The 20,432-nt window shown below is 55.5% G+C and overlaps 2 protein-coding genes across 7 annotated transcripts in view; both read right to left on the reverse strand.

The window, feature by feature from the left end:
• Positions 1-2,363: 2,363 nt before the first annotated feature.
• Upk3b (uroplakin 3B) lies at positions 2,364-7,977 on the reverse strand. The gene is made up of 6 exons (XM_036171600.1): positions 7,896-7,977; positions 7,613-7,762; positions 6,247-6,472; positions 4,678-4,757; positions 3,478-3,607; positions 2,364-2,523 (listed from the first exon to the last, which is right to left on the reverse strand). Exons 1-6 carry the CDS (start codon positions 7,975-7,977, stop codon positions 2,364-2,366), a joined length of 828 nt encoding a protein of 275 aa, XP_036027493.1.
• Positions 7,978-12,274: 4,297 nt separating this feature from the next.
• Dtx2 (deltex E3 ubiquitin ligase 2) overlaps positions 12,275-20,432 on the reverse strand; it is a 37,156-nt gene continuing 28,998 nt past the window's right edge. For 4 of the 6 annotated variants that reach the window (XM_036172265.1, XM_036172262.1, XM_036172263.1 and 1 more), the window contains 6 exons: positions 19,214-19,351; positions 16,957-17,030; positions 16,247-16,405; positions 14,483-14,644; positions 13,772-13,861; positions 12,275-12,869 (listed from right to left, as the gene is read on the reverse strand). In XM_036172265.1, coding sequence (XP_036028158.1) covers positions 12,642-12,869; positions 13,772-13,861; positions 14,483-14,644; positions 16,247-16,405; positions 16,957-17,030; positions 19,214-19,351 — 851 coding nt within the window. In that variant the 3' untranslated portion in view covers positions 12,275-12,641. The remainder of the gene's footprint in view (positions 12,870-13,771; positions 13,862-14,482; positions 14,645-16,246; positions 16,406-16,956; positions 17,031-19,213; positions 19,352-20,432) is intronic. The other 2 variants (XM_036172267.1, XM_036172266.1) reach the window with 1 other exon arrangement.

Raw genomic sequence — 20,432 nt, forward strand, 5'->3', positions numbered from 1 at the left:
TTTTGTTTTTTGTTTGTTTGGTTTTTGTTTGTTTGTTTCGAGACGGGGTTTCTCTGTAGCTTTGGAGGCTGTCCTGGAACTTGCTTTGTAGACCAGGCTGGCCTCGAACTCACAGAGATCCACCTGTCTCTGCCTCCCTAGTGCTGGGATTACAGGTGTGCGCCACCACCGCCCGGCCCAATTTTGTGTTTTTGAGAATTTTAAACTTGGTATATCTGAGCACGATCTTGAACTCCTGATCCTCCTGCTTCCATGCCCCGGGTGCTGGCCTCAAAATCACAGTCCTTCTCATGCTTCGGGCACCCGCCACCAAGTCCGCCCTTCCAGGGTCTCCCTCCATGCACTACTTTGTAGAGATTGCAAAGGCATACTCACGCCCCCGTGTGGCGGCGGCGGGAATCACCGCAGCCTTTGCAAAAGCCTCCACAGCAAGCCACAGGGCACCAGGATGCCAAAGACCCTTTCCCAAGTCTAGCTGACCCTTGAGCCCCGTGAGAATTCACTCACCGGAAAAATTAAAATCCCTTACTTGTGTTCGCGGGTGTGTGTGTGGCTGGGCTGCGCACAAGTGCCACAGGCGTGGAGGTCAGGGTCAGAGGACAGCTTGCCGGAGCCGGGTCTCTCCTCCCATGTGGAAACAACCCAGGTCCGCCACCATCTCATTCATTTAAGTCTTTTAGCTCAGCGAACACCAGTGATCCATGGAGACCACGACAGGTGCTGGGACGAGTTGGTGGGAGGGGTAACCCTCTCCAATCCCAAGGAAGGAGGTTAAACCCCCTCCTGGGCTACAGGGCCCTGGGCTCCCGTCTAGTGCCGTTTCAAAAGTTGCTCCACGCTCTGTTTCTCCGGTCAGTGGCAATTTGGCCGGGTGTAGCATAAGGTCTACACCTCCAGGGGTCACTGGAATGCTGGGGTGCCGCAGGATGGAGGATACGACTCTGAAACAGGGGTTTATGGCTTGATAACAATCTGGTCTACAGAGCTAGATCCAGGACAGACACCAAAAACGACCCAGAGAAACCCTGTCTCGAAAAACCAAAACCAAACCAAACCAAATCTGCCGGGAGAGGGTCGCAGTGGCCACTCGATCCTGAAATGTGAGCGGGTCTCTCTGTGGCTCCCCAAACACAGGCTGGTGGGAATCAAAGGACCCGCAAGAGGCAGCGGCGGGAGCACAGGCTGCACGCCCCTGCCATGGAGCCGGCGTGCGCAACACGCCTGCCACAGTAACATTTATTAACTTCCAAAGAGCTTGATCGGACAGGCCCAACGGGACATGGGGTGGGGTGGCTGGACAGTGTGGGCAGGCGAATCAGTGAGCCTCAGGTGTCGGCCGTCGAAGAAAACGGGACAGCTCTGCGGGCTTGACCTGGCTGAAGCCGGGAATACACGCTTGCCCGAGAGGATGATGGTGCGGGCACGCAAAGAAGTAGTTAACAGGAGCGCATGCGCGGGCGCTGCGGCCACGTGGCTACAGCACACGGGCGCCCCCGCGTGGTGATAGCGGGAACCACGGGCTTTGTCCTGGAGAGCTTTTCCTTTGATGGAGGGAAGAGCCCACTGTGGTAACTGCATGACCCTGAGGACAATGTGAGGGCATGGCATCTCCCCAGCAGTAACAGATCCCATATCTAGACGGGGATTAGCCTGTAGACTCCTCCAAAGTCAGAACCAGCTTTGCCCGAGGCCCTGCCTAACACTGTATGTGGCACATAGCAGGTGTGCAATAAATGGAGTGAGCAGATAAGTGTGTGAACCCTCTCTCTGTGTGTGGAGGGGCTGGGGTAGGTAGCCGAATTGTCATTGATAGCCATTTACACCCTCTAACCTTTACACCGATGACTCCCGCCCTCAGAAAGAGCCAGGCTCTTGGGACAGGGTGGGACACTTGCAGAGGCATCCCAGCCCTGGTGACTGGGTAGGACAGAAGGTGGCCCAGTCCAATGTACTAACTGCAGCAGAGCAAGGCATTCTCTGGGTGTTTGTTTGTTTTGAGATAGGTTGTGCTCTACAGCCCAGACTAGCCTGGAGCACACGACCCTTCTGCTTCAGCCCCCTAAGTGTGTGGATCACAGCCTTGTGAGACCACACCTATCTCCTCCTGAGTTCTCCAAAGTCTGGTCAAGGTCGGGATAGACTAACCACCGCCTCCAGCCTTAAGTAAAGGAAGTTAAACAGAACCCAGTCTGACCTTGACCATCTCCAAATGCACTTACAGACCGAGGCCTAGTGAAGGACAGACAGAAGCAGAAGATCAAACAGCCAGGCAGATATGAGGGGCTGTGAAGATGCCAGACCCCCCTGCAGGGCCTGTGTCCCTGCTCTGTCCCTCACCCCAGGCCCAAGCTGCAGAGACCAGGCTACGGGCTGAGACTGGGAAGGGGATCCAGGCTAGGCTCACAGCCCACCGGCAGGGTGGCAGCCTCGCTGGGGGGGATGTGGTGAGTCATGTAGCGTTTTCCCTTGAAGGAGCCAATCCGGAGCTGCTCAGGGGCTTCCTCAGGCCACCACAGGCTGGAGCTGCACATGACAGAAGAGGAGGGGTGAGTTACAGCTATGTCCCCTTCCCCAGCATATTCACCCCTAGTCTGTCCCCTCACCAACCGGCCTGCCTTTTAATTTGGTGCACAAAATGTGTAGTGTGTATGTGTAAGCACATGTGTGTGTGTGTGTGTGTGTGTGTGTGTGCGTGTGTGCATGTGCCTGTGGGGAAGCCAGATGTTGAGTTGAGTGTCTTTCTCGATCTCTCTATATTTCATATATATATCTGTTGGGGGTGCACATGCCACAGTGTGTGTGTGTGTGTGTGTGTGTGTGTGTGTGTGTAGGTCAGGACAACTTGCAGGAGTCAGTTCTCTCTTCCACCATGTGGGTACCAGACAGAGGTCCAGCCCAGGTCATCAGGCTTGGTGGCAAGAGCCCTTACCCACTGAGCCATCCTGACAACCTTATCTTTTTAAGACAGAAACCCTTAAAGACTGGCTGGCCACAGATTCTAGGGACCTCCCTCCCCTGGGTTAGGTTACAGACACACACAACCACATCTGGGTTTTATGCGGGTGCTGGGGCTCTGGACTTGGGTCCTTGTTTGTGTGGTGAGCCCTGTACTTACTAAAACATCTCCCCAGGTCTCTCTTCCCTCTGTATTGGAGCCAGCTGGAGAGGTACCTCCTCCGGGTAGCTATCCTTAATATCTACCCCAGGGGCAGTTACCAAACCACTCCAGGAACTCCTGGAGAAAAGATAAAGGCCAGGGGAGGAGCCCCAGCGCAAGGCACAGATCCCTGACCCCGTCTTCAGGTGAGCTACTATCACCCGGGTGACAGACGTGGAGTGGAAATTCTCTCCACACTGCCTGGAAGGGCATGAACTGGCTCAGAACTGCGGCACTCAAGAGAGGCTTCTGGGATTGAGGGATCAGGACAGGGAGAGGGTTCCAGGTGAAAAAGGTGCCCTTGGGGTGTCATCACTCACAAGCGCATTGTGGAGGCTGCCAGGAAAGCCAGGAGCAGGAGGCCGGCCAGGGCAGAGAGGATGGACGCGATGACGATCATACAGCCGCTCCGCCGACCTGGCCACGTGTCAATGGAGCTGGGGGATTTCCCTGCACACATAGGAACCATTCAGAGGCTGCCCATCCACCCCAAGGCTGTCTCTCCCACACCATTCCAGCTCAACGTGCTTTGAGGCTTGGCTAGGAGTCTCCCGAGCCCACCTATCCTGTCCATCCCCACCAGCCTGGATCCGCCATTGTTCCAACCTCTTCTACACTGGATTCACCTTCTAGACTATCCCCTCCAGTTCCTCCAACACTGCCCACATGCAGCAGGCAGATCTGGGGACTCACCTTGTCTCCATGTTGGTCCCTACGTCTGAAGGCATTGAAAGCCTTCAGATGACAGACATCTGTCACCTCACCCAATTGCCTTGGTAGCCTGTCTCTGAGACACTGGCCTCTACGTGGAAGATGATGCCTGGGACCTTCTCCCTGCACGCAGTAGAGAGGACCTGGGGCTGATGAGGCAGGGGCTGGGCAGCTAAGCAAGGGTTCATAAATGATGAGCTGGGGGGCTGGTGCTATATGTCTGTAATCTCAGCTACCTGGAAGGATGAGGCAGGGGATTTCAAGGACAGGCCATCCTGGGCTACAGAGAAGAGTCAAAGCCAGCTTGGGCAACTCAGTCCTACCTCAATGTATAAAGTAAAAAGAGGGCTGGGAATGTACTTCAGTGGTAGAGCACCTGCCTAGAATCCCCCAGTGAGGGGCTGGGGTGTGGCTCAGTGGTAGAGCACCTGCCTAGAATCCCCCCAGTGAGGGGCTGGGGTGTGGCTCAGTGGTAGAGCCCCTGCCTAGAATCCCCCAGTGAGGGGCTGGGGTGTGGCTCAGTGGTAGAGCCCCTGCCTAGAATTCCCCAGTGAGGGGCTGGGGTGTGGCTCAGTGGTAGAGCACCTGCCTAGAATCCCCCAGTGAGGGGCTGGGGTGTGGCTCAGTGGTAGAGCCCCTGCCTAGACTCCCCCAGTGAGGGGCTGGGGTGTGGCTCAGTGGTAGAACACCTGCCTAGAATCCCCCAGTGAGGGGCTGGGGTGTGACTCAGTGGTAGAGCCCCTGCCTAGACACAGCATGAGGTTCAGGTAGGGATTAAGTCAGTCTTGAATCCCTCACCCCAGCACTACCTTGGTGGAGATAAATGGGATTGGACCACTTCGTCTCAGCCTTGGGTGGACCAGTGGCATCCATCAGAAGGAACTTCACGCTGGAGACAGGAAAGCAATGGGGACAAATATAAGACTTGGAAAACTCGATCTGGGCATGGTGGCACATGCCTGACGTCCCAGGCACTCCATAGGCTAAGGAAAGAGAGTCCTAAGTTCAGTGCCTGCCTGGCTACATGGCAAGACCTTGTCTCAAAATAAAAGGTAAAGACGTGTTGAGGATGTGGCTCAGTGGTAGAGCCCCTGCCTAAAATCTCCCAGTGAGGGGTTGGGGTGTGGCTCAGTGGTAGAGCCCCTGCCTAGAATCTCCCAGTGAGGGGTTGGGGTGTGGCTCAGGGTTAGAGCGCCTGCCTAGAATCCCCCAGTGAGGGGCTGGGGTGTGGCTCAGTGGTAGAGCACCTGCCTAGGATGCACAAACTCTTGGGCTCAATATCAGTACAGAAAATGGAAGTACTGGTCTCTGGAGTCTATGGGGACCACCCATGTGAGAGGAAGGTAGGCCTCTAATTAAGAGCCCTGGCAAAGGCAAAGAGATGGGGGTAGGGGTGTGGTCAGGGCCTGTTGGGAGCCTTGAGGGTCTGGACAGCAGGGAGGAAAAGGACTTGGTTCTGGGAAGACAGCATGGTGGGCCCAGTAGAGTAGGTGGAGGGAGCCAGCACTGGTGGCTGATGGGAAGGGGGATGGTGGAGCAGCTGGGAGAAAGGTAGTAAAGGAGCAGAGGGAGGCTGGATGGACAGAGGTGCCATCTCCTGAGACTCCAGCCTGCAGTCTGGGCTCCCACTGTTCCGAGGACACCTGGCATCTTCATCTCATGATGGACACTGAAAAGAACCTTGTTTGAACTCCAGCACAACAGGCCTCAGTTTCTTCATCTGTACTATGGGTTGGGAAGCCATGTATTCTGTCAGCTCTGCTTATGACCAGAAACAGTGTTCTCATCCTGAAACCCACCTTCCCCTCTTAGGACACATTTGGAAAGGACTCTCTTTTTCTTTCTTTGAGATTGAGTCTCGTGTAGCCCAGGCTAGCCTTGAATTCAATATACAGTTGAGAATAACTTATGCTCCTGGCTTTCCTGCCTCCTCACCCTCTTGAGTGCTGAGATTACAGGCATGCAACCACCACTCCTGGTTGATGTGGTGCTGGGATGGAACCCAGGGCTTCACACATGCAAAACAAACACACTGTCACCTTAGCTACATCCCCAGCCAGATGATCTTTTGTTTAACACAGTTTTACGTGGTAGCTTGCCTCAAACTCACTATGTAGCGGCAGCTGGCCTTGAACTCACAATCCTCCTGCCTCTGGCTCCAGAGTGCTGGGATCACATGAGTGTGTCACTATAAAAAGGTCTTTTTGATGCCCCCACTAGGCAAAGAAAGTAAATTACAGCTAGCATGGGGGAGGAGCTGTGACTGGCCAGCATCCAGAAGAAGGTCCAGGAGCCGCAAGGTCTGAATCTGGTCCAAGAAGTCCCTCCTTCCCCCCTGAAAACATCCAATCCCAGGGCAGGGGCTCCTGACAACCCACCTGTAAGGCCCCTGATTGGGGAGGGGAGCGTTGCAATAGGGTTTCTGGTAACAGCCGGAGTCGTGGCCCACCCGAAGCACGGGGACACCTCCACTGCCACCCGTCTGATCCTCACAGGGCAGCTGATGCAGGGACAGGGGTAATGTCATATAGTGGCCGTCAGTCAGCAGCTGTGGGGAGGTCGGGATCTCGGCAGGGGTCTGTGGGTTCTGGAAGTCCCTGGAGACTGGAGGGGAAAAGGCAAGAGCAGGGCCTTGGCTGTAGTTGTGTTAGGAATAGGAATACAGAAGGATGGTGAGATGGCTCAGTGGTCAAGGCGCTTATGCCAAACCTGACGACCTGAGTTGGATCCCCGGGACCCATGGGTTGGAAGGAGAGAACCGACTCCCCCAATCTGTCCTCTTGAATTCCATGTGAACGTCCCTGGACCGACATATATGTAAAACTTTTTGTTTTTGTTTTTCTTTTTCGAGACAGGCTTTCTCTGTGCAGCTTTGGAGCCTGTCCTGAAACTCACTCTGTAGCCCAGGCTGGCCTCGAACTCACAGAGATCCATCTGGCTCTGAGTACTGGGATTAAAGGCGTGCGTCACCACCGCCCGGCATAAAACAATTATTTTAAAGGAATAGAGAACAACTGGCCGCTTCTGTCCCAAGAAGCGGTCTGCAGAGGGCACAGTCTGATTTCTCGAGGGGACGTAATGGGATATCTTAGAGTAGCGCTTCTCAACATGTGGGTCATGACCCCTTTGGGGGTTGAACAACCCGTTCACAGGGGTTGCATATCAGATACCTTGCATGTCAGATATTTTCATTATTGACTCATCACGTAAATTACAGCTATGAAGTAGCAATGAAATAATTTTATGGTTGGGGTCACCACGGTGTGAAAAGCTGTATTAAAGGGTCGAAGCATTAGGAATGTGGAGAACCACTGCGTTAAAGTGACCAGTGTCTCTAAAGCAAGCTGTGATTTAACACTCAATTGGTAGAGTACTGGCCCAGCAATGCTAAGCCCTGGCCTCTGTCCCCAGTACCACATGAACAGGGTGTGGTTGTGCATGCCCACCATTCCAGAACTTGGTAGGTAGAGGCAGCAAGATCAGAAGATTAAGGCCTTCCTCATGGGCTACAGGAGACCCTGCCTCAAAGAAAAAAGACGAAGAGGCGGTCCCTGTTGACCTTGGAGGACTTTTTACCCACCTGGGGCATAGCACATACCCGGCCAGTCTCCAGCCCTGACCCCCACACCCAAAGACAAAGTCAACATTGTTATCCTCCAAGAACTCCCGGTAGCACCTCAGCCCATGCCCCTCACCCCAAGACACCCCCCCCCCCCCCCCCCCCCCCCGGTCCTCACCACACACCATTACTGAAAGCCACCACCAGCCAGATGGTGTCGTTGGCTGAGGCCTGCTCATCGAAGACGCACCGAGGCTGCTCCAGACAGAACGTGGTGGCCGTGACCTTCCCTTCCAGGTCCCAGGCTGTTATCTGCGGCTTGTAGGGCATCAGGTCTGTGGGGGCCAAAGGTGAGGAGAAGCAAGGTAGACATGGCGGTTCTGTGGGCCTCCCCTCCCCCATCCCTTGCCCCCAGTTCAGGAGGTGGAATGGGTTCCAGGTACCCAGGTCCCAGGGCGTTGCACTCACCCAGACTCAGGCTTGGGGAGAGCCACATCAGCCCAAAGAGGAGCATTGGTCCAGGGTGAGGCTGCCTCCGGGTGAGCCCCATGACTGCTGCAGCGATTCACCACGGCAGAGGCAGGCTTGGGGGCTGGCCCTGTTACACCCCACCTCCAACACCTCTGTCCTACTGTGGCTGGTTACTCAGGCTGCCAGGACAGCAGGAAAGACCTGAAAATATGAATTCACCCCTTCCCCCTCCTGGCGCATCCAGCCCATCACGGGGAGGGGCTAGGTGGGCTCTTGTCGGGGGTGGGGGCCTCCGGGAGAGGGGCCACTTAGGATCGGCCTTCACATGACCTCCAGCCACCCCCACCCCAGAGCTGATGACTAGACTGTGTGGTACCACCTAATTCCCTGCCCCCCCTCCTCTATCTGGGCCCAGAACCACATGCCTCAGATTCCTGAACTCTGGGTGCCAGGAGCCACCCTCTGACCATCCATCCCCACCCAGGAAGTGAGGACAGGGGAGCAAGCTTCGGGGAGGCTGGCCTCTAGGTACCTGGTACCCTGTGCGCTCCCCTGTGCCCCATGGATCCACATCTTCCCCAGCTCTGAGCCTCCATGGCATTCTCTGGGGAAAAAATGACCTCTGAAGGGACAGAACAAGTCAAGCTTTTCACTTACGCAAGCCTTTGAATCTCATTCTATGTAGTTTTATCTTATTTATTTATTTATTTTAGGTATTTCAAGACAGGATCTTGCTGTGTGTGGCCCTGGCTGTCCTGGAACTCCTGCCCTCTCGCCTTAGCCTCCCAAATTCTGGGGTTCAGGAGTGCGGGACTATGCCAGCACGCATGTACTTTCTTTTTTCTTTCTTTTTCTTTTTTTTTTATTTTGAAGATCTGGGTTGGTACACAGGACCGCGCATGCGTTAAGCAACCATGCTGGGTGTGGCCCCCTAACTACAAAAAGAAAAAAGGGGGGGAGGTATTTTTAAGTTGCACAGTCGTTAGTACTAATGTCAAATCCCTTTTGTCATCCCAAATGGGAAGACTGCCTTAAATACTTACTCCTCGGTCCTCCTCCAACTCCAGATCTACCTCCTGCCTTTCTACACGTTGACTATAACAGACATTTTATCGCAGTGGGCTTTATTGTTGCGTTGTATTGTAAAGACTGAACGTAGGACTTTGAGCATGCCAGGCAAACATTCCACAAAGCTATACCCTCAGCCCTCTTTTTTGTTATTTATTTATTTTGTAGTGCTGGGGACCAAACCCAGGGCCTTGCCTTTGCTAAGCAGGCCCTCTACCACTGAGCTAAACCCTCAAGTTCAAGGAATTGTCGAATCAAACTTTAAAACAAAACATTTCTCCTGGGAACTGGACTCAGGGGCCTCCTGCACGCTAGGGGAGTGATAGCCCCAACCCTCTCTCTTGGCTTTTAATTTTGAGACAGAGTTTCTTTATGCTGCCCAGGCTGGGCCTTAAATTCAGCCTGTAACCAAAGCACAGCCTTGAACTTGCAATCTTCCTGCCTCCGACTCATGACACAGAGAGCTGATGGGCCTGCGCAACCAGGCCTGGCTTGTGTCGGGCTTATTCTTATTTATTGTTCGTTATGTCTACTCATGCGTGGGAGGAGGGGTTTGTGTCACGGTGTGTGTGTGTGGAGGTCAGAGGTCAGCTTGCAGTAGTTCCTCTTTTTCCATGATGTGGGACCTAGAGATGGAACCAGGGTCATCAGGCTTAGTGGCAAGTGCACCTACCCAGAGCCATTTTGCAGGCCCCTTAGCTTATTTTTCTGAGACAGGTCTATGCCACTCAGTATCTCCCCCGCCCCCCCTGGTTGTCTTACTGGCTTTGTGGAGAAGGCTGGCCTTGAACTCAGAGAGATGCATCTACCTCTGCCTCCCAAGTGCAGAATTAAAGGCATGCACCATCACTCCTGGAGTTAGTATCTTAATTAGGGTTTTTTATCGCTGTGATGAAACACCATGACCAAAAGCAGCTTGGGAGGAAAGGGTTTATTTCAGCTTACAGCTCTCAGGCTTCCTCCATCACTGGGAGGTCAGGGTGGGAACTCAGGGCAGGAACTTTGAGGCTGGAACTGAAACAGGAGCCCTGAGGAACGCTGCTCACTGGCTTGTGTCTGATCGCTGGCTCAGCCGGCTTTCTTTTAGTCCTGGACCACCTGCTCGGGGATGGCACTGCCCACAATGGGCTAGGTCTTTTCACATCAATCACGAATCAAGAGAATACCCACAGGTCAGTCTGGTGGGAGTGTTTTTTCAATTAAAGTTCCCTCTCCCCAAATGTATCTAGCTTTTTGTCAAGCTGACAAAACAAAAAACCACCACCACCACCACCAAAAGAAACCTAACCAGGACATCAAGGCTGGCCTAGGACTGGGATTCAGGATCCTCCTATCTCAACCTCTGAATACAAGCCATGCCATGTCGCCTGAGTTCTGTATCTGGCATCTTTGCAGGACTCACACACAAATGCTTCACCCCTTTTTAGGATGAATATCCTATCACATGCAAATACCAGCCTTGTTTTTTATGGGCAGCTGGGGTTTGGGGTGTTTCTTTTTGCCTTTTAGGAACATTGCTACACATATTTGCATACAACTTTTTTTGTGTGTGGGCATGTTCCCGTAAAATAACCCTCTGTGGATCCCTGGGAATGAGACTCACGAGTCATGTGGTAACCCTATTTTTGAGGAACTGTTGCCCAAAGTGGTACTTTTTAACATACCCAGCAGCAATGGGTAAGCAGCCAATTTCCCCACCCAGTACTTTAGCAGTCACCTTTGATGTATTAGAGATACATACATACACACACACACACACACACACACACACACACACACACACACACATATAATTAACTTATTCTATATCCTTGCATTGGTGGAGACGTCTTCCCTGCCTTGTCCTCTGGAGGGCCAACGATAGCTGCTCCAGTGCCTGGCATGTATCTCCTGGTTTTGAGTTGCAACTGCCAATCAATCAATCAATCAATCACATGACACTGTTTCAGGTACTGGACAGTCATTTATCCCACTTTGGACATGGTACGTCCATTGGGGATGGGGACAAAAAGCCTCCTGCAAATTACCCGAATGTTTTACCACGGAGCCATGCCTCCAGTCCCTGTGACTGTGGATATGTGTGCATGCCACTGCCCTCGGGTGCCCTAAAGCTGGAGTCATCAAATTTGAGTGCCGGGAACTGGACTCAGGTTTGTTTTCTTCAAGAACAGTATGTACACTTAACTGCTGAGCCATGTCTCTAGACCCTGTTGATTTTTTTAAATTTATGTAGTATATGTATGTGCATAAGAGGGCCCTCCTGGGGTTGGAGGTGGTGGTGCGCTGCCCGACACAGGTGCTGGAAATCAGTTGGGTCCAATGATAGCTAACTTGCACCGCTGGGCACACCGTGTTTTTAGAGCCACATGAAAATGTTCTTTTAAAACCAGAAGAGGAAGAAGGGGAAGGAAGTGTGTAGGAGGCAGAGGTTGTGAGGAGCACTATGAAATGCTGTCGTCTGGATAGGACAGCCACTATACTCACGAAGTCACAGCAGCTGTGGTCACCTGTACAAGATGAGGCCTATCCACACTCCATCACAGGCAGCTCCAGCCCTACCTGAGGAGCTACAAGCAGTGGTTGCTAGGGGCGACGGAGTCGTTGGTTCCCCAGTGGTACAGCCAGTGCCCAATTGCCCATGGTCCTGTGAATAACCCCTTCCATGTCGGTGCAAGCAACTCTAACGAAACTTGGTAGCTCACCAAAACAAGAAAATACAATAGGGCAATGAGGGTAACAGGAAGTGAAAAGGACAAAACTCAGGGAAAAGAATGAACCTGTCACGTGCAGTGGAGTACATCTGTCATCCCAGCACTAAGGAGGCTGAGGCAGGAGGATTACATGGTTTAAATAGGGAGACCCAGACTCGATAACCAGGGCCTTAGAGGATGGCCTCCGAAGGTCCTGTCCAGTCACTCTACCTCTGAGCATCCTCATCACTGGGAAGCGTGGAGACATCACACTCTGTGTGAACAGCACTTTGTAAAGCAGGCTGTTTAATAAGGGGTGGCTGCTGCAGGACCACAGTGCTGAGACCACACAGCAAGGAGCATGTTTGTGTGTCCCAAGAGTATCAGTGCTGAGCTCGGTCCTCGATTCCTAGATGTGACTTGAATGAGCATCAAGGAAGATGGCTTCCTGCTCCACATAGCAAGCTAAGTGTGCCATACAAAGGGTCATCTCTCTCTCTCTGTCTCTCTGTCTCTGTCTCTGTCTCTCTCTCTCACACACACACACACACACACACACACACACACACACACGCACACGCACACGCACACGCGCACACACTTCTCCACAGACACATGTTGGCTATAGGGTCTTTATTGCAAATAAAATCTGAGGTATGAGAAGCTGACCAGAAGCTGGGAGGGTAGCCCCTGCTCACCCCCTGCTGGCTCACCAGCCCACCAGAGGCTGGAAGGGCCCTTCCCATCTGTGCACTGAGGTAGCTCCAGCTTAAGCCTCCACAAGTACAACACTGAGGGTGCCCATTTTCCAGGCAGACCCCAGCCCAGACATGAGGGTGGCAGGAGAGGCAGGGAGAAGCCCTAGCTTCAGGAGGGGTACATCCTGCACCCCAACAAACATTCTTGCCTCTCAACAAAGGCACACCTTCCTGCTCGCCCACCCACCCCGGGGCCGTCGGGGTGTCGACAGAGGCAGCCTAAAGGCTCACTGTTGCTCCAGACAGTCCTCGGTTACTCCCTGGGCAGCCAGCTCAGCCAGCACATTCTGCAGGTAGTTGGGGTCTGGATAGCCGTGGCCTGTCAAGTTCCGGTCCATCTCGGTCTTGTGGTGGATCTCATTCCACACAACCGTGTCTGTCTCGCCCGTGGTATTGGACGTCCCCACAGTAAAGATGAGTCGTCTCTTCCAGGCCACCTTCAGGAGCTCCAGGACCTGCCAGGGAGAGGGGAGGAGGGCCCTTTGACAGCTACTGGGGCTCGGCTCTGCCACATGGCCGCTGGCCCGGGCGATGGGCCCGTGCAATCCCAGTACTGAAGCACAAGTGTGGGGTCTCCTGGAGCACTTCACACAAGCCTTGCCCAGCCCAACCCTCTCCACCTCAGTACTACCCTGGAGTTGGCCTTCCCTCCAGATCTGACCGGACCAGCTGCCCCCTCACTCCTGCAGGCCTCCTGCCCTCGTCATGGCCTCCACACACAGCTTGGGGCAAGGAGTAGAACTGGGAGGTAGAGGTTCTCCAACCCCGATGACCCGAGCTCCATGCTCAGCCCCATGCAGTGGAGAGGACGGAACGGGCTCCAGGGCTAGCTTCTGATTCCGCAGGAAAGCCACGGCACGGCCCCTGCAGCCCTGCACCCCCATCACCCAGATGAGTTTGGGTGTTCTATTTTTGGAGGAGGGATTGGGCCTCATCATGGAGCTGAGGATGGCTCTGAACTCCATGTTTCTGCCTCCACCCACCAGGTGCTGACATTGTGGAAATGTACCACTGGGCTCAGTTTATGGGGACTGAACCCAGGGCTCTGGACACACCAGGCACGCCCCAGCAGCCAGGAACACTCCACGTGCTGTTGCTTCAGAGCGCCTGACCTACGGCAGCCTGGAGCTTCCTCACCCTGTGGTTTGGACCCTGCTCTGGCCCATCGCCAAGCCCCTAGAGCAGCTTTTCTGTGGACCTGGAAGCTTCTTCCTAGCCTCCAAGTCCTTGCTGAGGTCCCAGGCTGGAGGGTGCCCCAGCACGCAGCCCAGCCCTCCTCTCTGGAGCTGCAGCAGGAGATGGCTCCCAGGGGAGGAGGCAAACAGGGTGGGGACGGGGATGGTGACGGGGACTTTACCTTGCGGCCTTGAGGGCTATCTGGCAGGTAGCACTGACGGGGAAAGCCTCGGGCTGTGAACGGCTTCCCAGGGCTGGGGTGCTCCGGCCCCTGTGAGAGGAAAGCGGACAGCTTGAAGGCAGAACCGTGGCCGGGCTGCTGCTCACAGGCCATGGACGTCTCATCCACAGCCTAGCCTTCCAAGCTGGGTCCACTCCTGGGCCAACACTCGGAGTGTCAGTGTGGTCTCCCGGCCACAGCCATCTGTCCATGACCGGCACGCAATGGCCTGGAAACTTCCTCATTCTGAGGACACCGTGAACTCTGCCAGGGGCAAGGCCGGGCACCCCCACGCCTCCTGCTTTTCCTCATGAAGCCCTGGAGTGGGATGCTGACATGGAGTCTCAGTCCCAGGACCCTTAGCAACAGGGGTCCTGCCCCTTCAGCCTTCCTGCCCCACACCCTACCACTACACACGCAGGAGCCCCAACTGTTCCTCATGCTCTTCTGCCCAGACCACCTCAGCTCAGACGGCTCCTGCTGTGGAGCGCCTTCCCTCACTCAGAGAAGGGCCGGAGGCCACCTTCTCTTTCTTCCATTACCCAACCCCCAGCACTGCTCCAGGTGGGGCCGTCCTGACCCCATTCTGGATGGAGAGAACACAGTGAGCAGGAAGAAGGGTGCTCAGGAATGGTGACCCGGCCAGGTCCCCGGTGGGGAGCTGGTCCTCACCTGGATGCCATGAGGGATGTTGTAAACAATGAGTATAGTCCCGCAGTCTTCGTGGCCTGGGAGAGACGCGTGGAACCTGAACACCTCCATCTTTCCCCAGGGCTGTGTTCCGGTCTTCTCCCCATAGATGGTCTTGCAAGACGGACACTGCAGACTCCCGTCCTAGAGGGCAGATGTGACCGACTGAGCTGGCGGCTCCCAGAACACCTGAACAGTCATGTCCAGATGGCAGAGGGGTCAGCATGTGTTCCTCACCCCCACAGCCTCTCCTCACAGAAACTGGACCTCAACGGTGCACTGAAGAGGCGAAACTGTGTGCCACAAACCCTGACTCTCACTCAACTGGCAAGGTACCGGGAGACGGGCACATGGTAGGAAACAGAGGGTCACAGACCTCCCTGCACAGGGCTGTCATGGAGCGTACAAGGAACACAGGGCTTCAGCCATTACAGTGTGACCTGGTCTCCCTCCACCACCTCCCCACCCCTGACTAAACTCCTCCACAGGGCAGCAGCTGAGTCAGGACGCTCCCTGTGAGAAGTGGCCTGGAAGCCGCAGTCAGGAGTGGGTCAGGACCGTGGACAGAGTCCCACTTTTGTCTTTATTTGGCTAACTGTTGATCAGTGTGTGTCCGAGTATGCACGTGCACCTGAAGGTCAGGGGACAACTTTACGGAGTTGGTTTTCTCTTCCACCTTGACATGGATGCAGGGCTGGACTTGTCCAGGCAGTTCCTTACCTGCAGGCTATTTTACCCGGTGTGCGTGTGTGTGTGTGTGTGTGTGTGTGTGTGTGTGTGTGTGTGTGTAAGGGTCTTGTGCAGCACAGGCTGGCCGTGTACTCCCGAGCCCTGGGCATCACCCTGCTAAGTGCTGAGAAAGCAGGTGTCCATGCTCAGTGCCCTGAGATTTTCATCTGCACATGGCTGACTACCCAGGACTGTCACAGGAAGGTGTGAAATGCGTGGTAGTAGTAGTGTAAGGGAGACATAGGCCTAATGCTCAGAGGAGCCTAGGATTCCTCCCTGAGGCAAGCTGGAGGAGTCATGTTAGCCAAATTCCTACAGCTTGGGGTGGGCCTCAGGGACCCGATGTACATTCAGAAACATCTCTAAGCCTTTGTCTCCTTTTCTGCTGCTGGGAGAACCCAGGGCAAGTGCTCTACCACTGAGCCACACCCCAGCCCCTCACTGGGGGATTCTAGGCAAGTGCTCTACCACTGAGCCACACCCCAGCCCCTCACTGGGGGATTCTAGGCAGGTGCTCTACCACTGAGCCACACCCCAGCCCCTCACTGGGGATTCTAGGCAGGTGCTGCACCACTGAGCCACACCCCAGCCCCTCACTGGGGGATTCTAGGCAGGGGCTCTACCACTGAGCCACACCCCAGCCCCTCACTGGGGGATTCTAGGCAGGGGCTCTACCACTGAGCCACACTCCAGCCCCTCACTGGGGGATTCTAGGCAGGGGCTCTCCCACCGTGCTAGACCCTGGCCCAGGCCCTTATTGGTCTAAGCGGGAGTGAGCCCATGCCTTTCAATAGCCTGCTGCTGTACGAGCACCAAAGATCCCTTGGGCTACTTCTTCGTTGTTGTCTTGAGACAGGGTCTTTCTACGTAGCTCAGGCCGGGCTAGAACTTCTGCTCCTACCGCCTCGGCGTCCGGAGTCCTGAGGTGATGGGTACGTGACCCCATACCCAGAGGCCGTAGGCCCACATGGGCCGTGAGGACAGGCCACCGCCGCCCCACCCAGCCCTAGGTGGTACCTTGTTCCCATTGCAGTACATGGCCAGCAGGCACAGCAGGTGGAAGCGATGGCCGCACTTGGTGAGGCGGCCCACAGCCACGGGCCCGAGTGTCCTGCTCTCAGTCACGTCACTGTACCCAGAAGCCACCGACAGTTTCTCCATACAGATGATACAGTCCTGCAGGAAGGCACACAGCGCATGCTTGCCACTGTACAGCCACCCCAACATTCCCACGCCAATCCGGGGCCGCAGTGAGCCAGTGCAGGGGTGGGGAGGGTCCTGGCTCTGTCAGAAGAAGGGAATGCTAGGCCTTCCGAGCCAATCCAGCGGCGGCTGTTCCAGAACAGGGGACCACAGAGCCATCTCTCCCCATGTTCTTCAAGGGCTGACCAAAAAACACAGGCCACAGAGCAAAAAGAACTATAACTCACCAACCCAATGGTTCTCACTAGAGACAAGAGCCAGAGAGGAAAGGGTGTCCCTTGGAAAAGGCCACCTTGTTCCTTCACAAAGCTGGCCTCAGCGGAGCCAGACAGTCATGCCTACCCCACAGGCCTGAGGAGAAAGCACACTGCTCAGGGCTTCAGCTTGGTCATGAGGTGAGAATGAGCTCTGGCTACCTCATCTTGGTCATGTCTATCCAATCCTAAAATCAACACCGGTCCCAGAGCACACCGTCGGCCTCCTGTGGGCTCAGAGGGCTGGGGTCCTCTTCCCAGGACACATACCTCATCGGGGGTCACTCTCAGCTCCTCAGTGTACTTCCTGATCACGTGCTCCGGCTCGGGCTTAGGCGCCCCTTCTGGAAGAGAGCAAGATGTGAGTGCTGTCCCAGGCACGGGGGTGGGGAGGGCAATGCTGAGTTAGGAAGCAGGCAGGCAGAAGTCCCAGCTGTGAGGAGGAACGGTTAGCAAGGCTGAGACAGGAAAAGTTAGCTCGAAAGACAGGGCAGCCTCCAGTGCAGGCACAGGATGCCAACACCCAACCCAGGCCACCTGCTTGGGGGCAGGACTGGTCCACAGGAGGCAGAGGATCCGCAACAGAGCAGCAAGTCCCCCTGAGCCATGCCCCCAGGAAACTACCCCGGAAGTGTCAAAGGGCAGCTCTGAGAACAGAGTACCCCAGCAGATCCTGGCAGTGCCGCCTGCCCGACTGTCAGCACTCACACGACATCTCAGTGACAGAGGCTGTTGGAGTCTAGTGGGTATGGAGCGGGGGCAATGTGAGCGTCTGTGGGCACTGAAGACTGTCATGACACACTAGCCTGACACACACATCTTGGGACTGGAGGATCTTGGTCACAAGCCCACTGGGCTCTGAGGCCGAGTGATCTCGGAAGTGGCTGTACATGAGTGCAGGAAGCTGAGGGGAGCCCTGAACCAGGCACCAGAATCTCCAAGTACAGAAGAGTTGGGTCAGAAGGGGCCAAGGAGAACGATGTAACACTGAAACAGCTGCCCCGCCGGGGGCCCCTCTGTCTAGGCTGAGGTCACAGCGGGGCCCTGTCTGAGGCCATCCTGCAGCCTTCCACCTGTGGCTGGAAAGATCTGTATGTACGAGCCGGACCGCAGGACCCTTCCAGACCAGAGAAGCAGGTGACAGCCACATAGAGCGGCGGCGGCTTAGTGCACAAGCTGGAATCAGGGACGTGAGGCTGATTCTAGTTCATGTGCCATGTATGACCAAATCCTACCACCTCAGACACCCAACAAGTTGTCACTGGTAAAAGTATGAATTGTTAGCTCCTGGACAATATAGAAACCAGCAGAGGGTACCACATACACTCCATATATGCCTGTAACTCACCAAACATACACAAAGGGGCACTAGATAGACCACACGCGCGCACACACACACACACACACACACACACGCACACACGCACACACACACACACGCGCGCGCACACACACACGCACACACACACACACGCACACGCGCGCGCGCACACACACGCACGCACACACACGCACGCACACACACGCACGCACGCACACGCACGCACGCACACACACACGCACGCACACACACGCACGCACACACACGCACGCACACACACACACACGCACGCACACACGCGCACGCGCACACACACACACACACACACACACACACACACACACACCTCACAGTCCCTGCAAAGCACTCACACTGCTGGCCTCTGGCAAGAAAACCAGACAAAAAGATCAACTGTACAGTTGCTGCCACACAGGAAGGACTCCCCTAGACCAGGGGCCTTTAGAAAAGCCCAGTTGGCCAGGCATGGTGGCACATGCCTTGGGAGGCAGGACTGAAACGCGGACCAGTCTCTGGGTGACCTCTGACTTCCCTCTGCTCGGAATCAGCTGAGCATCGTGCTGCCCATTTGCCCACACAGCCTCCTAGAGCTGAAAGGAGCCTCATTTACTGGCATCTCTCAAAGCGGGCCGGCCAGCCACACCAATCCCACGAGAGGCACCTACACCCAAGTTGGCCAGAGGGACTGCCGAGGTCTGTGTTCTTCACAAACAAACAGAGTACTGAGAAGTTGCCGGCCTGCCCTGTCAACAAACGTGTCTCTACAGAAGCAGAGGTAAGTATGTGCAGAGGGCTCGGACCTTCAGCTCAGTTGGTAGACTGCTTGCCTAGCATGCAGGAAGCCCTCGCTGGGCTCCAAACCCAGTACTGCTGCAAGTACTGGCGTGGGGGTGCACGCCTGTAACACCAATGCTTAGGAGGCGGCAGCGACAAGATCAAGGGTCAAGGTCAGTGATGCTCCCTGAAGAGACAGCGGTATCATGACCTGCAGTTCCAGGTCCTCAGTAACAAGCCCGTCGCCCAACACTACTGAGCCGGGGAAACGCCACAGCCACTTCTGCTGGCAGACGAGGGCGGGGAGAGGAGGTGCAGAAGTAGGAGAGGGCCATGGAGGGCAGAGAAGAGAGTCCAGGCAGCAAGATCTGGAGGAAGCTGAGCAGGGCTAGAGTGTGTGTGAACCACAACTACCTTTCACGGACATTTTCCTCAGCCTCTTAACTGAGCTGTGACCTTTAGAGGCCGGACGGGAGGCAGGAGGGCCGGTGGGCCGGGGTGCGCGGCTAAGACACACAGGGAGTCCAATGGCTGACAGCACACTCGTCATGCCTGCACGGGTGCGAGATCAGACATGCAGAGGGGACACACGTTAGAAGGAGGCATTCCGACTCGGTGCTCATGACCCTGCTGGGAGCGAAGTGGTGACATGGTGACTGGCCATCAAGACCGGGCATCTCCCCAGGAGAGGGATCTGGTCCCTGGAAGGGTGCCAGTGCCTCCCCAGGCCAGACACCAGAGAACCTGGAGCCACTGCCGAGCCTGTGCCCACAGCATGCAGGGAGGGGGTGTGAGGACAAGGCAGCTTTAGGGAGCAGGGGCGGAACAGCCCAGGTGCCTCCTGCATGGCATCGCCCCATGACAGGCACAGGGAAGGAGAGACTGGCAGGGTGCAGCCAAGCTGTGGCAACAGGGGCAGTCCCAGCAGGGCAGGCGTCAAGGGCCTGAGGTCTTCCCTGGACTCTGCTGGAGTCCCTCGGCCTGGCTGGGCCCTCCTGGCTTGTCCACAGCCCCTCTGGACTGTAACTATGGTGATGGCTGACACTCAGTGTCACCCTGACGTCAGGTTCCAGACAGCGCTGAGCATCTGGGCGAACTGAGGCGAAGGCCACCCACTCTATGGTGGGCAGCACTGTCCCCTGCGCCACGGTCTGGACTAAGGGAAAAGGAGAAGGAGGAACCACACCACCTGCAGTCCCCTCTCTGGCTTCCCAACAGGGATGCTTTCCCACCACGTCCTCAGACTGAGACCAAAGAACCTAATTCTCCTTCCCCTCTCCCTCCCTAGCTCTCTCTGTGTGGTGTTTTGTGCCAGCAAGAGTGAAGGAACTAATACACAGCCTCAGTGACACTGCTGGAGCAGTGGTCCATGGGCGGGACTGCTCCCACACGAAGCCACCCCAGGGCCCCCAGCTGGGGCCTCCTTCACATACTAGGAAAGAATCGCACTAGGCCGGTGTTGACTCTGGACAGGCTACTGTCTCCAAACCATAGGGCTGCCCCATCCTTGGGGCCCACCCTTCCTAGATGGACACTTGATGCTGCCCCTCCTCCACACTCCCCGGTAACCTGACACGTCCCAGGACAGAACGCTCTCTTGCAGGAGGTCCTTGTCCCCGTCACACCGTCAACC

Source organism: Onychomys torridus, chromosome 22 (assembly GCF_903995425.1).
Source record: "Onychomys torridus chromosome 22, mOncTor1.1, whole genome shotgun sequence".
NCBI classification, from domain to species: Eukaryota; Metazoa; Chordata; class Mammalia; order Rodentia; family Cricetidae; genus Onychomys; species Onychomys torridus.